This window comes from Dama dama, chromosome 3, assembly GCF_033118175.1.
Source record: "Dama dama isolate Ldn47 chromosome 3, ASM3311817v1, whole genome shotgun sequence".
Taxonomy (NCBI): domain Eukaryota; kingdom Metazoa; phylum Chordata; class Mammalia; order Artiodactyla; family Cervidae; genus Dama; species Dama dama.
The window spans coordinates 53,949,871-53,962,985 of record NC_083683.1 but is presented as its reverse complement, the minus strand read 5'-3'; the positions used below and the strand labels follow the sequence as shown (position 1 = coordinate 53,962,985).

At 36.4% G+C, this 13,115-nt stretch overlaps 1 protein-coding gene across 7 annotated transcripts in view; it reads left to right on the top strand.

Moving 5' to 3' along the window:
* PPHLN1 (periphilin 1) overlaps nt 1-13,115 on the top strand; it is a 154,130-nt gene that overhangs the window by 91,643 nt on the left and 49,372 nt on the right. For all 7 annotated transcript variants that reach the window (XM_061129690.1, XM_061129722.1, XM_061129714.1 and 4 more), the window contains one exon: nt 7,382-7,522. In XM_061129690.1, the coding sequence (XP_060985673.1) occupies nt 7,382-7,522 (141 nt within the window). The remainder of the gene's footprint in view (nt 1-7,381; nt 7,523-13,115) is intronic.

Sequence of the window (13,115 nt, the reverse complement as noted above, 5' to 3'; positions counted from 1 at the left end):
CACCCTTGCCTTCTCCCACAGAGTCCAAAAGTCTGTTCTTTACATCTGTGTCTCTTTTGCTGTCTTGGATACAGAGTCATCATTACCATCTTTCTAAATTCCGTATATATATGTGTTAATATACTGTATTGGTGTTTTTCTTTCTGACTTACTTCATTCTGTTTAATAGGCTCCAGCTTCATCCACCTCATTAGAATTGATTCAAATGCATTCTTTTTAATATCTGAGTGATAGTCCATTGTGTATATGTACCACAGCTTTCTTATCCATTTGTCTGCCGAAGGATGTCTTGGTTGCTTGCATGTCCTAGCTATTGTAAACAGTGCTGCGATGAACATTGGGGAACATGTGTTTCTTTGAATTCTGGTTTCCTCTATGTGTATGCCCAGTAGTGGGATTTCTGGGTCGTATTGCAGTTCTATTTCCAGTTTTGTAAGGAATATCCACACTGTTCTCCATAGTGGTTGTACTAGTTTGCATTCTCACCAACAGTGTAAGATGGTTCCCTTTTCTCCGCACCCTCTCCAGTTTTTATTGTTTGTAGACTTTTTGATGGCAGCCATTCTGACCAGCGTGAGATGCTACCTCATTGTGGTTTTGATTTGCATTTCTCTGATAATGAGTGATGTTGAGCATTTTTTCGTGTGTTTGTTAGCCATCTGTATGTCTTCTTTGGAGAAATGTCTGTTTAGTTCTTTGGCCCATTTTTTGATTAGGTTGTTTATTTTTCTGGAATTGAGCTGCATGAGCTGTCTAGTGCTGTTTCAAAGCATTAAGAGTATTACATTTAATAGGGTCATTTAACTATTTTCCTTAAGAATTTAGAGTAATAGTTTTTATATTAATAATAGAAGTATGTACTTTAAAGTTGCTGATTTTGATGTCTGATAATTTTTCTCAGAGTAATTAAACCAAAAGCTTCCAAAAAATACTTAATTTTTTGTTTGCTAAATATTGTATCTTCAATTATTCTTGTTGTTTAGTCACTAAGTCATATATAACTCTTCTGCGATCCCATGAACTATAGCTTACTAGGCTCCTCGCTGTGTGACATTTTCCAGGCAAAATACTAAGAGTGTATGGCCATTTTCTTCTCTATGGGATCATCTCAATGGGAACAAACCCACGTCTCCTGCATTGGCAAACAGATTCTTTAGCACTGAGTCACCAGGAAAGCCCACGTATCTTCAGTTAGAAAAGCTTTTATTAAGACTATTCATTCTCCCTCCTTGTCATTTTGATATCTCTTAATTTAAAAAAATCAAATCCCACTGGCCTTCAGAGTCAAATTCCCTGGGGGTTCTCAGTCCCTTTGCTGGATCCCCAGTTTGGGAAATCTGTTGTGGGCCCTAGAACTTTCACAACAGTGCGCAAGCATCTTTGGCATAATTGTTCTCCAGCTTGTGGGTTGTCTTGCTTGGTGGCTATGTGGTGGGGTTCATATGCCGCACCTCCCAGGTCTGCTGTAGCCGAAGCCCCTGTCCCCGCAGCAGGCCACAGCTGACCTCTGCCTCTGCAGGAGACATCCAAACACACAAAGGCAGGTCTGGCTCAGTCTCTTGTGGAGTCCAGAATCACTGCAGATGGTGACTGCAGCCATGAAATTAAAAGACATTTGTTCCTTGGAAGAAAAACTTTGACAAAACTAGACAGCATATTAAAAAGCAGAGACATTACTTTACCGACAGAAGTCCATACAGGCAAAGCTATGGTTTTTCCAGTAGTCATGTATGCTGTGAGAGTTGGACCATAAACAAGGCTGCACAATGAAGAATTGATGATTTTGAATTGTGGTATTGGAGAAGACTTTTGAGAGTCCCTTGGACAGCAAGGAAATCAAGCCAGTCAATCCTAAAGGAAATCAGTCCTAAATATTCATTGGAAGGACTGATGCTGAAGCTGAAGCTCCAATACTTTGGCCACTTGACGGGAAGAAATGACTCATTGGAAAAGACCCTGATGCTGGGAAAGCTTGAAGGCAGGAAGAAGGGGATGACCGAGGATGAGATGGTTGAATGGCATCACCGACTCAATGGACATGAGTTTGAGTAAGCTCCAGGAGAAGCCTGGCGTGCTGTAGTCCATGGGGTCGCAAAGAGTTGGACACGACCGAGCAACTGAATTGAACTGAACTGAAATTTTAAAAAAAATCTTACTCTCCATCTTTTCCAGTTTTTTATTATTCTATTTATAGTCTTTTTTCATTTCTTGACTGGATCTCGACTCTGAATAGTCAGTGACATTGGGTCTTGAAAGATGTTTTTCCAGCACTCTTGTTTTTTTCTCTGTAATGTGCCCAGAATTTGCTAGATTTTGAATGAATGAGAAGTCAGGAATCCTGAAATCTGTGTGTGGAGTCGTAGGTCAGAGATGATTTTCTGTTGGAGCAAAGGCAAGGTAAGAGTACTGTTGAAATTACTATAGTATGTTTGTTAGTTGGTGTACGTCATTAGTGTTGAGCAGCAGCATCAGTCTTGTAGCATTGTCTGAAATGTCCTTCAAGTTTTGTTGATAGTCTTCCATACTGGAGAAAAGGCATTTGGGAAATTCTTAGGATACTCTGTCGTTTGGGCAAGGATAGTCACATTTGTTTTTAGGCAGTTGTTAAATAGTTGCTCATTTCAGTGATCCATGTGTTGTTGTTGTTGTTGTTGTTGTTGTTGTTTTTTTGAGATATAGACGTTTTAAGAATGTTGGCCTTGGTTCTATAAACTCCTATCTGATTTGAGGTGGATGGAAAGACCTTGATGATAGGGAAGAGTTTTTCATAGTCCTCTCGTTCATGGTTTAGTGACAGTCTTTATATAACTGTCAAGAGAGGGGATTAAATATTTAGGTTTCCAGTTTGTCTTCTCTTGCTGTCATCAATATAGTTTTAAACAAGTTGGTTGGGAGACCATGTAATTTATAGATAGTCAGTGAAGCTGAAGATAAATTCAGTGCTATGCTTAAATATCAGAAATATTAGAGTTCACTATTCTGTTCAGATTTTTACTTTGACCTTTTGGACTCTAATAGGGAATTTCTGAAAGTATTTGATAGGAATGATAGTTCTGAACAGTCTCAGTGACCTGAGGAAGAACAAAAAAGATTCTATTAGTGCCAGTGTTGTCATTGTTTAGTTGCTAAGTCATATCTGACTCTTTGCCACCCCATGGACTATGGCCCACCAGGCTCCTCTGTCCATGGTATCTTCCAGGCAAGGATACTAGAGTGGGTTGCTGTTTGCTTCTCCAGTGGATCTTCTGGACCCAGGGATCGAACCTGTGTCTCCTAAATTGGCAAGTGGATCCTTAACCACTGAGCTACCAAGGAAGCCCGTTAGCCCCACTACATTTAGGAAATGCTAGATTTAAAGATGTAGGTTGATTTTGGCATTTTAGCACTTTTCAGAGATTTTAGTATGTTAATGTGCTCATCGGTTATCTGTGACAAAAGAATAAATGATAATGTTTGCATAATTTATCAAAATTTTGACTTTAAATTTTTGCAGAGTGCACATTTTAGGATTATGTTTTAAGGCATGTATGTTCAGGGACACTATATATACAAAATATATATACTATATATACAAAATATACAAAATAATACTATACTGGCTTTCTCATAGTTTATTTAAATTCACTAAATAGTCTGTCTGCATCTGTTTGTATCAAACAGTGCATTAGAGGCACCATCCTGGCTTTCAAAGAGCTTTCAGTCAAATTTAATAGAGATATAATTTACTATCCATAAGCATGTGGCCATGAGAGTTTCCTTTTGGCTATCAAGTTGAAAATCAAATTATTCAAAGGTTATTAGAATGTCACAGTAGAACAAGTTGCTTCTTGCGGTAGAAGAAGATTTTAACATGTTTCTTACTTAAATATGAAAGTGTGAATTATGTTGTTTCCACATATCAGGTGTTATTCGCCACTTACCCTGTCCGTAAAGTATGCCCAACATCCATGGCTATCTTTTAAACTCAGATCTAGTCAGTGAAATCAGTAGGGCTTGAGATAATAAGATGCAATATCTTTCTTGATTCCGATTTTCTGCCCTGCTGTCTGTGCTTAGTTGTGTCTGACTCCCTGTGGACTGTAACGTTTCTTCTGTCTCAAGCTTTGGCAGGTGGGTTTTTTCAAACCACTGTGGCACCTGGGAAGTCCATTCTTCCCTTACTGTTGTAAAAATTTTTGCCACTATTTCACTGATGACCTTATACTGCCTTTATTAAAAAATTTTTTTTTTTTATTTTACCAGTCTGGTTATCTAAATAGAGAGGTAGAATATACCTCATGTCTTGTTTTCCCTCCAGTACCTTGCAAAATATATATCTAATGAACTAAACTAAATTTAATTACTAATAAGCACTTTGCTCAGAGAAGGCAATGGCAGCCCGCTCCAGTGTTCTTGCCTGGAAAATCCCATGGATGGACGAGCCTGGTAGGCTGCAGTCCATAGGGCTGCTAAGAGTCCGACACAACTGAGCGACTTCACTTTCACGTTTCACTTTCATGCGTTGGAGAAGGAAATGGCAACCCACTCCAGTGTTCTTGCCTGGAGAATCCCAGGGACGGGGGAGCCTGGTGGGCTGCCGTCTATGGGGTCGCACAGAGTCGGACACGACTGAAGCGACTTAGCAGCAGCAGCAGCACATTTTTGTTGTAATCATTGATCTTCTTAGCTCTGAAAAAAGTTTTTGTCCAGTATATCTTCCATTAGGTCTTTTTCTTGGGTAGTTTTTGCTGATTAATTCTTTGAATAAACCATACTTTGTTGTTTCTTTGTATAATTTTTTTGGTGCACTTTGGATGTTTGATTCTAACAGTGTGGTAACTCTGAGAGTCGTCTTCTTCCTCTTTTCTGGGGCTTGCTGGGGTTTTTTCAGTTGTTGTTGTTACTGTTTTTTATTATTGGCCACTATTTCTGTACTGAGGATCAGCCTGAGGTGAAAACTTTGAAAGTCTTCTTAGTTCTTTCTGAGCTTTTCCCTTGGTATACCCAGTTACTTTCTGTCTTCACCCATGTATACAGTTATTTTTTATTAAACATCCTTATTTTTAATGTCTTGCTCCCAAAAGAAGAAACATGAAAAATGAAGGTGGGGTGGTAGGGTGCTTGGCCTTTATATACCCTGGAAGTCACTTCAGCCAAAGTAAGTGGGGCTTGCAACAATGGGGGAGGTACAGTAACAATGTCTGTTCACCTCTTTGTCTGCACCTCTTGATCAGAAGCAGGAATCGGTGATTGGAGCACAGTTAGTTTCCTGCTCTTTGGAGGATGGGGTGCTTTTTGCCCAACCTGACTCCCATAGGCTATGTATAAGCTGCTCTAGGACATGTACACAGCTCCCTGCCAGGTGGCTCAGAGTGGGACATGGCCACCTGCTACAGTGCTGAGAGCTGAATGTAATCTCAGTTTATCTTCCTCTGCATGGGGCAAGGCTTCAGCAGAGTAGAGTTGCATAGTACTTAAATCAGACAAATTCTGCCACTGTAGTTTTTGTGTAGGTTCGGAGGCAGATTGCTAGTGCTTTCTACTCTGCTATCTTCCCAGAACCCTCGCCCCTTAAATGATTCATATACTTCAAATTCAAATCCCTTAAGATATGTAACTCAGACTTGTAAAAACCAGGTTTTTAAAAAAAGTAGATTACGCATACATGTGTCAGAAATTCAAATGGCTTTGGAATAGGTACAGTTTCTTCTAAGTTATTCCTATTGAGACAGTCTCTTGTATCATTTTTTCCTCAGAGATAATATCCTATGGAAATAGTTTGTTCATATAAATGCATAGACACCCATATTTCTTTCTTCCCTTTTGTTTTTGACACAATTGGCCGTGTATTTATGGGGAATGACCTTTAGGCCTTGCCAGGAGAAAAGTTAGGATACATTATGTAATATATATAGACTGTTTTTTTTTTTATAATGATTTCTTAGTATTCCTTGGTTCTAGACAGTGCACACTTTATTTGATGAACGTTTAGATTGTTTTCAACCACTTGCTATTGATGGCAGCCATATCATAGCATTTATTGCACATGTTTTATCTATAAATTAAGTTCTTAAAGGTGAAGGTGCTGAGTGCAAAGGATATGTGGTGCATTCTGATAAATACTGCCAAATTAATCTCTAAAGAGGTTATGGCAGTGTACAACACACGAGGCATTGAAATGTGACTGCTCTTACTGATGAAAAATACCACTAATTATTATATATCTTGTGCCTTCTTTAAACCTACTGCTGTTTGTTGCTACTTCAGTTACAACAACCATAAATTGTAATAAGTATAAGTTTCTAAAAAAAAAAAATCAAACAAGTTTCTTATTTTCTCCCTCACCTCCTACCCAACAAAAATATATTAGCTCAAACTTCATGCTTTCCAAATTGCTGCTTACTGCAACCTCCATGAAGGCAAGAACTTTTGTCTGTTCCATTCATTGATAAATCCAGTGTTCATTGAGCTGTGTTTGGCATTTATCATAGAATAAATTTTTGAGTAAACTAATGAATAGTTTCTTTATTCATTAGTTTATTCATTCCCTAGTAGTTTTCCTTCATTTTTTTAGTTTTTCTCTTTTCAACAAAAGTATTTTTAGACAGTAAAATAATTGACCTTGGGCTTTTTGTGGGATTATTTACTCATTAATGAACTGTTGCAGTATTGTTGAAGTAATTGTTACTGCTGGTTGGAGTTGTTTTCAGTTAATCAATAATTCTTAGACTACACGAGGAATGGTATTTTTAACTTCTGGAAGTAGAGCCCTTTTCCATGTTCCTGTTTATTTTATTTGTTTATGTTTGTTCACACTTCTGTCTTCCAGTTGAACTTTGTTCTTCTGTTTCTTAAATAAGTTGCTTAAGAAATAGTTATGGGACAAAACCTTCTAGCTCTGTCTTAATATAGTATGAAATATAATTTTGGAATGGAGTAAGCCTAGAGGCTTTGTCCTATGTAAAATTTAAAAAGTAGCCAGAATTTCCTCTTTAATCCTCCTCACATATCTTCATTATGTATGTGTGTGCTCAGTCGGGTCCAGCTCTTTGTGCCCCCGTGGCCTGTAGCCCGTCAGGCTCCTTGTCCCTGGAATTTTCCCAGCAAGAGTACCGGTGTGGGTACCATTTCCTACTCCAGGGAGTCTTCCTGAGCCAGGGATTGAACCCACATCTCTCGCATCTTTAGCATTGGCAGGCGGATTTTTCTTACCTCTGTACCACCTGGATAGCTCTCGTATGTTCATTATGCATAACAAAATTAAAAGTGTTTCTTTTCTTGTAGCACATCAAATTTAGTGCTTTTTCTTGAGATAATCTGCCAGTTAGTGCTTATATGTAGTCATCTAAAATGCTATATGTCCTTTAAGAAAGTAACGAAGGATATCTAATTTCTTCTAAAGGCGGGATCCACAGCACCATTGTTCATTGACCATCCAGTAGAACCTGAGTCAAATGCAACAGATGGCATAGAATTGTTTGAAGACAGTCAGCTAACCAGTCGCTCTAAAGCAATAGCAACAAAAACCAAAGAGATTGAACAGGTGAGAATCCAGTCTGCTAAAGTACAAAAACTTTTGTTCATTTTGTACATAATAATTACAGTAAATATTTATTGAATAAATATGTTTCATTTTATCTTTTTTCATTTATGACCCTGAAATTACAATTTAAAACATTCTAAAAAAGTGTTCAATATGATTTCACTGTAATTGTGATCAGTTTTGTCTCCCACCCCTGCTTACTTTTTTTCTTTTAATAAAAAGCAAGCTTCTATTTTAGAGAATATTCTAGTTAGTGTGGAACAATTAAAAACCTACTAAATAGAGGTTTTTAACCTACTAATAGAGGTGAGTTGAAAGAAATACTAAATATACCAAAATGTTAGCAAATGTTATTTTTGAATACTGGGAATACAGATGTTTCTTAATGGTTTTCATTATACCTTTAATCTTTTTTCATATATTAAAGAAAAAATAAAGGGTAGGTATTTAAATCTAATTTTTAATGATATCATTCTGAAAACTCAGGATCTTATTTTTAATAGATTGAATAGATTGCTTAAGGAATCATTATAGGATAAAACCTTCTATCTATGTCTTAATACAGTGTGAAATATAACTTTGGAATGGAATAAGCCTAGAGGCTTTGTCTTTCCTAAGATTTAAAATGTAGTAGCCCTTTCCTCTTTAATCCTCCTCACATATGCTCATTATGCATAGAAAAGTTGAAAGTGTTTCAATATGGAAATATTACCTACCTTATTGGGTATTATCACTTTATGAGAATTAAATGTAGTAAATATAAAAGGACTTTATAAAATGTAACATGTACAGCTGTTTGTTTTTGATGTTGTTACTCTCTAATGCCTTGAGTAAATGTTATTATATTGTTATAGAATCTTCTAAAAACTATTGGAAATTAAGAACAAAATGAAACCTTTTTGCAAGGTGCTATTTCCACATCAATTAGAATCTATTTCTGTTGGTTAAATAGAAGATCTTATTTAAATCCTAGATATGATAGTGCAACTTATGTTGATGCCAATCTAATGCAAAAGATAAGAAGCCAGATAGGAAATTTGTCAGTAAGCCAACAGAGTTTCAAAACAGGATTGGTAGCAATGTCAGATGCTTGGAGGAGTATAGGAAAATGGAGACAGAAAATCCTATTTAACTTGGCTATATGAAAGGTAGATTAGTACCTTTAAAGATATCAATTAAATGAGAGTAAAATAGTTTTCTCACTAGGTGTATCTTCCAGCGTGAATATGTATATCATTATTATTGTCTTTTTACTCTCACTTACTTTCCTTTTTAGCTTTTCCCCCCTGTGCCATTTGACATATGTTTGCTTGTCTCCTTTACCATATGGAAACTTCATGAAAGCAAGGGCTTTGTTTTTAAGAACATAACTGGTAGAAAAACTTGACTGACCTCCCTGTTGGAAGGGAGTATTGGGTTGTTGTTTATTAATCTTAGTACTACTTTCTCTTGCTATTAATCATAGTTTGATCTTGACTAGTCAGAGGTAGAGCCTAGCTTAGCAGCACACAAAATTTAGTATGAAACCAGGTTTTTATATAGATACCTATATATGCTTGACATGTAAATATGACTATATTTCTGTTTTCATCTGCCCATTGTTCAAACACATGAAAAATCTGATACTGAAGCATATTGTGCAAGGAGAGATGACCTAAAGAAAGAAAAATAAATCTAAAAGGTCATTACTATATTCTGATGCATTAAAAAAGTAAAACCATTATAAAATATAGAACTTAATGATATTAAATGTTGGAATGTAGCTACCATGTTTTGGCTAAGGTACTTTAGTTTTCATATATTGACAAGAAAATCAATCCAAAGTTCCTCAAAAATGTCACAAAACTAGGAAATAATAATACATAATTATTTTACAAATCATGTCTTAACATTATAGTGAAAATGAAAAAAATTAGTCTTAAGGGGGTTTACTTCCCATTTTCTCCATTTCCAACTTGCCTGCATTTATTTTTAGAGGTTAAAGACCAGATGGATAGGAATATTATAAAGGTTTTATATTTTTCCATATGCTTGAAATACTGCATGATTTAAAATATGAATAATAGCCTCCCCCAAAAGGGCCTGCATAGATGAGGCCAACAAATCAAGCTTAGAATAATGTAGGAATGTAAATGTTGGTGTTATAGCAAAGTTGCTTTTTCTCCTTGTATGTCTAGTACAGTATGTTCACATATAAAGATAAATATCCACATATAATTTTTTAAAGGCTATAAATTAGGTCCTTCAGCCCTTGAATCCCAAGAAAGTCATTCACTTGAGGCAATATTGCAATATATAATAAGCTAAATCTTCAGACCAAAATTTAATTCAAAGGGCCTACAAATGTGGCTTATTTACTGTTCAAAGTCATGTATATGGAAATAGATTGGATCAGAATCACTTCAATAAGAGTGGATTTATGTTTTTGCCATTTTATTGCCATCTCATTCTTGGGCATATAATAATTTGGTAGGATAGAGGTACAGGTTCCTTTTTAAAAAGCTTACAGCTTGTAATCATATGGCAGGGAATCACTGATCTAAACTCTCTGAGCCAGAAGACGTCAGATTGCATCTCTGAATATTATGTTGCTAGAGATCATTTGAATCATCTCACTTTCACGTGAATATCTTTTAGTGAATATGATTCATTCTCTTGTTCCAGCACATTTATCCTCCTTATGCTTTGGATTCTCTGGTATATCTTTTCCCCCTTATTTTTATTTCCCCTGATATCTCCTCTTACCCAATTTGGGCCACAGTTTACATTCAATTATGGAAATACTTTCCTAGGCTTCCTGGTTTCTGAGCTTTGAGGGGCAAACTTCAGAACTTCTTCTGTCATTATGGCAATTCCTAGAGAGATCTAACCTCCAAAATTATAGGTGATTCATATTCTGGTTCAGGTGTTTACAAAAGCCCTCACATGCCTACTGTTACTGAACTGTTTGGCTTGAAAGTCCATCCTACTCCTTGCTGTATTACTAGTGAGGAATCTTGTCTTTTAACAAATTGTTATTTTGAATGAAGCACATAAATTGAAATCCCCTGTTATATAACTTCTTTGCTCTATTGTACCTTTAGGGATAAAACAATATTTACTATTAACTCTTTGGAATTGTCTTATTTTAGATTTACAAAATCCCTCATATTTTGATAAAATTGTGCTTAGACATAGCCTCTCAGTGAGATCCTCTGTTTTCTTGGGATCCTGGCATATAATATTTAAGTCTACCTGTAATCCCACTGGCAAGATCAGACTTAGTTTCTTCTATCTTCCTCTTTCTTCAGGTGGAGTCCAATGAGTATACACACGTGTGTATATACATGCATACAGACAAAAAATGTGCGTGTACATGGTTGACCTAGCCGATCATATGACTAAGAGTGTCAGGGTGGCTAAAATCCTCCTAAGGACACAGAAGGTTGTAGAGAAATGGGTACTTAACGAAGCAGTACAAGGATAGTGGGTGTATGAAGTGAAAGTGAAAGTCACTCAGTGGTGTCTGACTCTTTGCAACCCCATGGACTGTGCAGTCCATGGAATTCTCCAGGCCACAATACTGGAGTGGGTAGCCTTGCCCTTCTCCAGGGGATCTTCCCAACCCAGGGACTGAACCCAGGTTTCCTGCATTGCAGGCAGATTCTTCACCAGCTGAGCTATCGGAAGCTGAAGATTATTGAGTTCTTTTGCCATGCCAACTAGTCTTAAAAAAAGAACCTTTCATCTCTTCACTCTCAAGGCACAGCACTTATATTGTGATTCTCTGCCTTTATTGTACATCTAGGGGGCTTTTTACAAAGAAGAGCTTCATGGATTTCAGCCATAAATATTCTGGTTAATAAGTTGTCAGAGCTTCTCAAACTTCAGTGTATTGTAAATCACTGGGGGATCTTGTTAAGATACAGGTTTTCATTCAGTAGTTCTGGAATGGGGCTTGAGATGCGAATATCTGGCATTCTCTCAGGTGATGCTGATTTTACTAATAAGGAATTGAAAGGAAGTGACTGTATTTTCATATGTTCTTCTATAGTTTCTGGGCTTTCCTGATGGCTCAGTGATAAAGAATCTCCCTGCAGTTCAGGAGATGCACGTTTGATCCCTGGATTGGGAAGATCTCCTGCAGGAGGTCATGACCACCCAATCTCGTTTTCTTGCCTGGAAAGTCCCATGGACAGAGGAGCCTGGTGGGCTACGGTTCCTAGGGTTGGAAAGAGTCAGACATGACTGCAACAACTTAGCACACATACATAGCTTCTAATGTGCTGAAAGTGATTAATTACCACCTTTTATGTAAGATGTTTTATACTGTTTTTTAATTGTGGTATAATTAAGGTGCAATATAATGTGTAGACCTTAAGTATTCAGTGGATAGGTTGTAACACTTTGTAAATATCACCCGAAACAAATATTAATGCAAGTATTTTCTATTCAGATATGCAGTTGATTATATTGACAGCAATAAGGTTTAATTAGGAACTAAAGTTATGGTTATATATCAAAAGCATGTCCTTTGGCTTAGTTTAAATATTGTCCAACCCATCTATTGAAAAATGTATTTTGACTGATAAAATACACAAGGATAGAATTCAAAAGACACAAGAGATTATGCAGTGAAAAACAAGTTTCCTCCTCACGCATAATTTTTAGCTGCCTAGTTTCTTTTCCCAGTGTATAGATAAACTGATAAGTGATACATATGTATATGTGTATACAGAGTTTACATACAGTATTTATGTCTGTGCGTGTACATGTATACATACCCTGTGTGTATGCACATAGTATACACACACAAACACACCTCTGGAACATGTTTGATTCAGGTGAGTAGAGATAAAAGTTGGTGTGTGTCCTGTTCAGTGTTTTAGTGACCATTATATTTCAGTATATATATATATATATATATATATATATAACTAGTCCCCTATTAATAGACATTTATAATCCCTTGGAAACCATGTTTCAAAGTATAAATCCTCTGTTTTCTCCACATTAAAAAGTATATATGTGTATGTTTAAAATAAACAGTATTTAAAATGAACAGTTTGGGATGTGGAACAGTTGCTTTAATACTGTGAGTGTCAGATGCTGTGTTTAGGTCTTGTGAAGTGCTGTCCAGGTTTTAATAATTGCATAGGAGATCAGCAGCATACCTGTTTAATTTTCATGGTTCTGATGGCTTGCCAAGTTTGAGAGTAACTGTAATATGTGAGTCTGCAGAGAATCTGAACTTCTTCCTTGTACTAATCTCTGTCAGCCTTTCTTAAAATATGTTAGTAGATGCAATTAATAATATCTAAGCCAGTCTTAATTCTGGGAATGTATAAAGAATATTGATAATATTCCTTAAATGCATTATTCATGATATTCCTCAGCAGAAAATCACCATTTGTAAGGAGGGCAAGTCTATCTTGTCTTTCTTCTTGTTTGTTAGGTAATTTAAAAAAAGAACATGTACCATGAAGGCAAATTCATTTTTAAGACCTCTGGCTATTTCAGGATACTACTTAATAATATAAAGTTTTATGTTTTATGAAAAAGCTGATTATTCCTACCTGTAAGTAAGTCTTTCTATTAACAGAATGGCTGATTA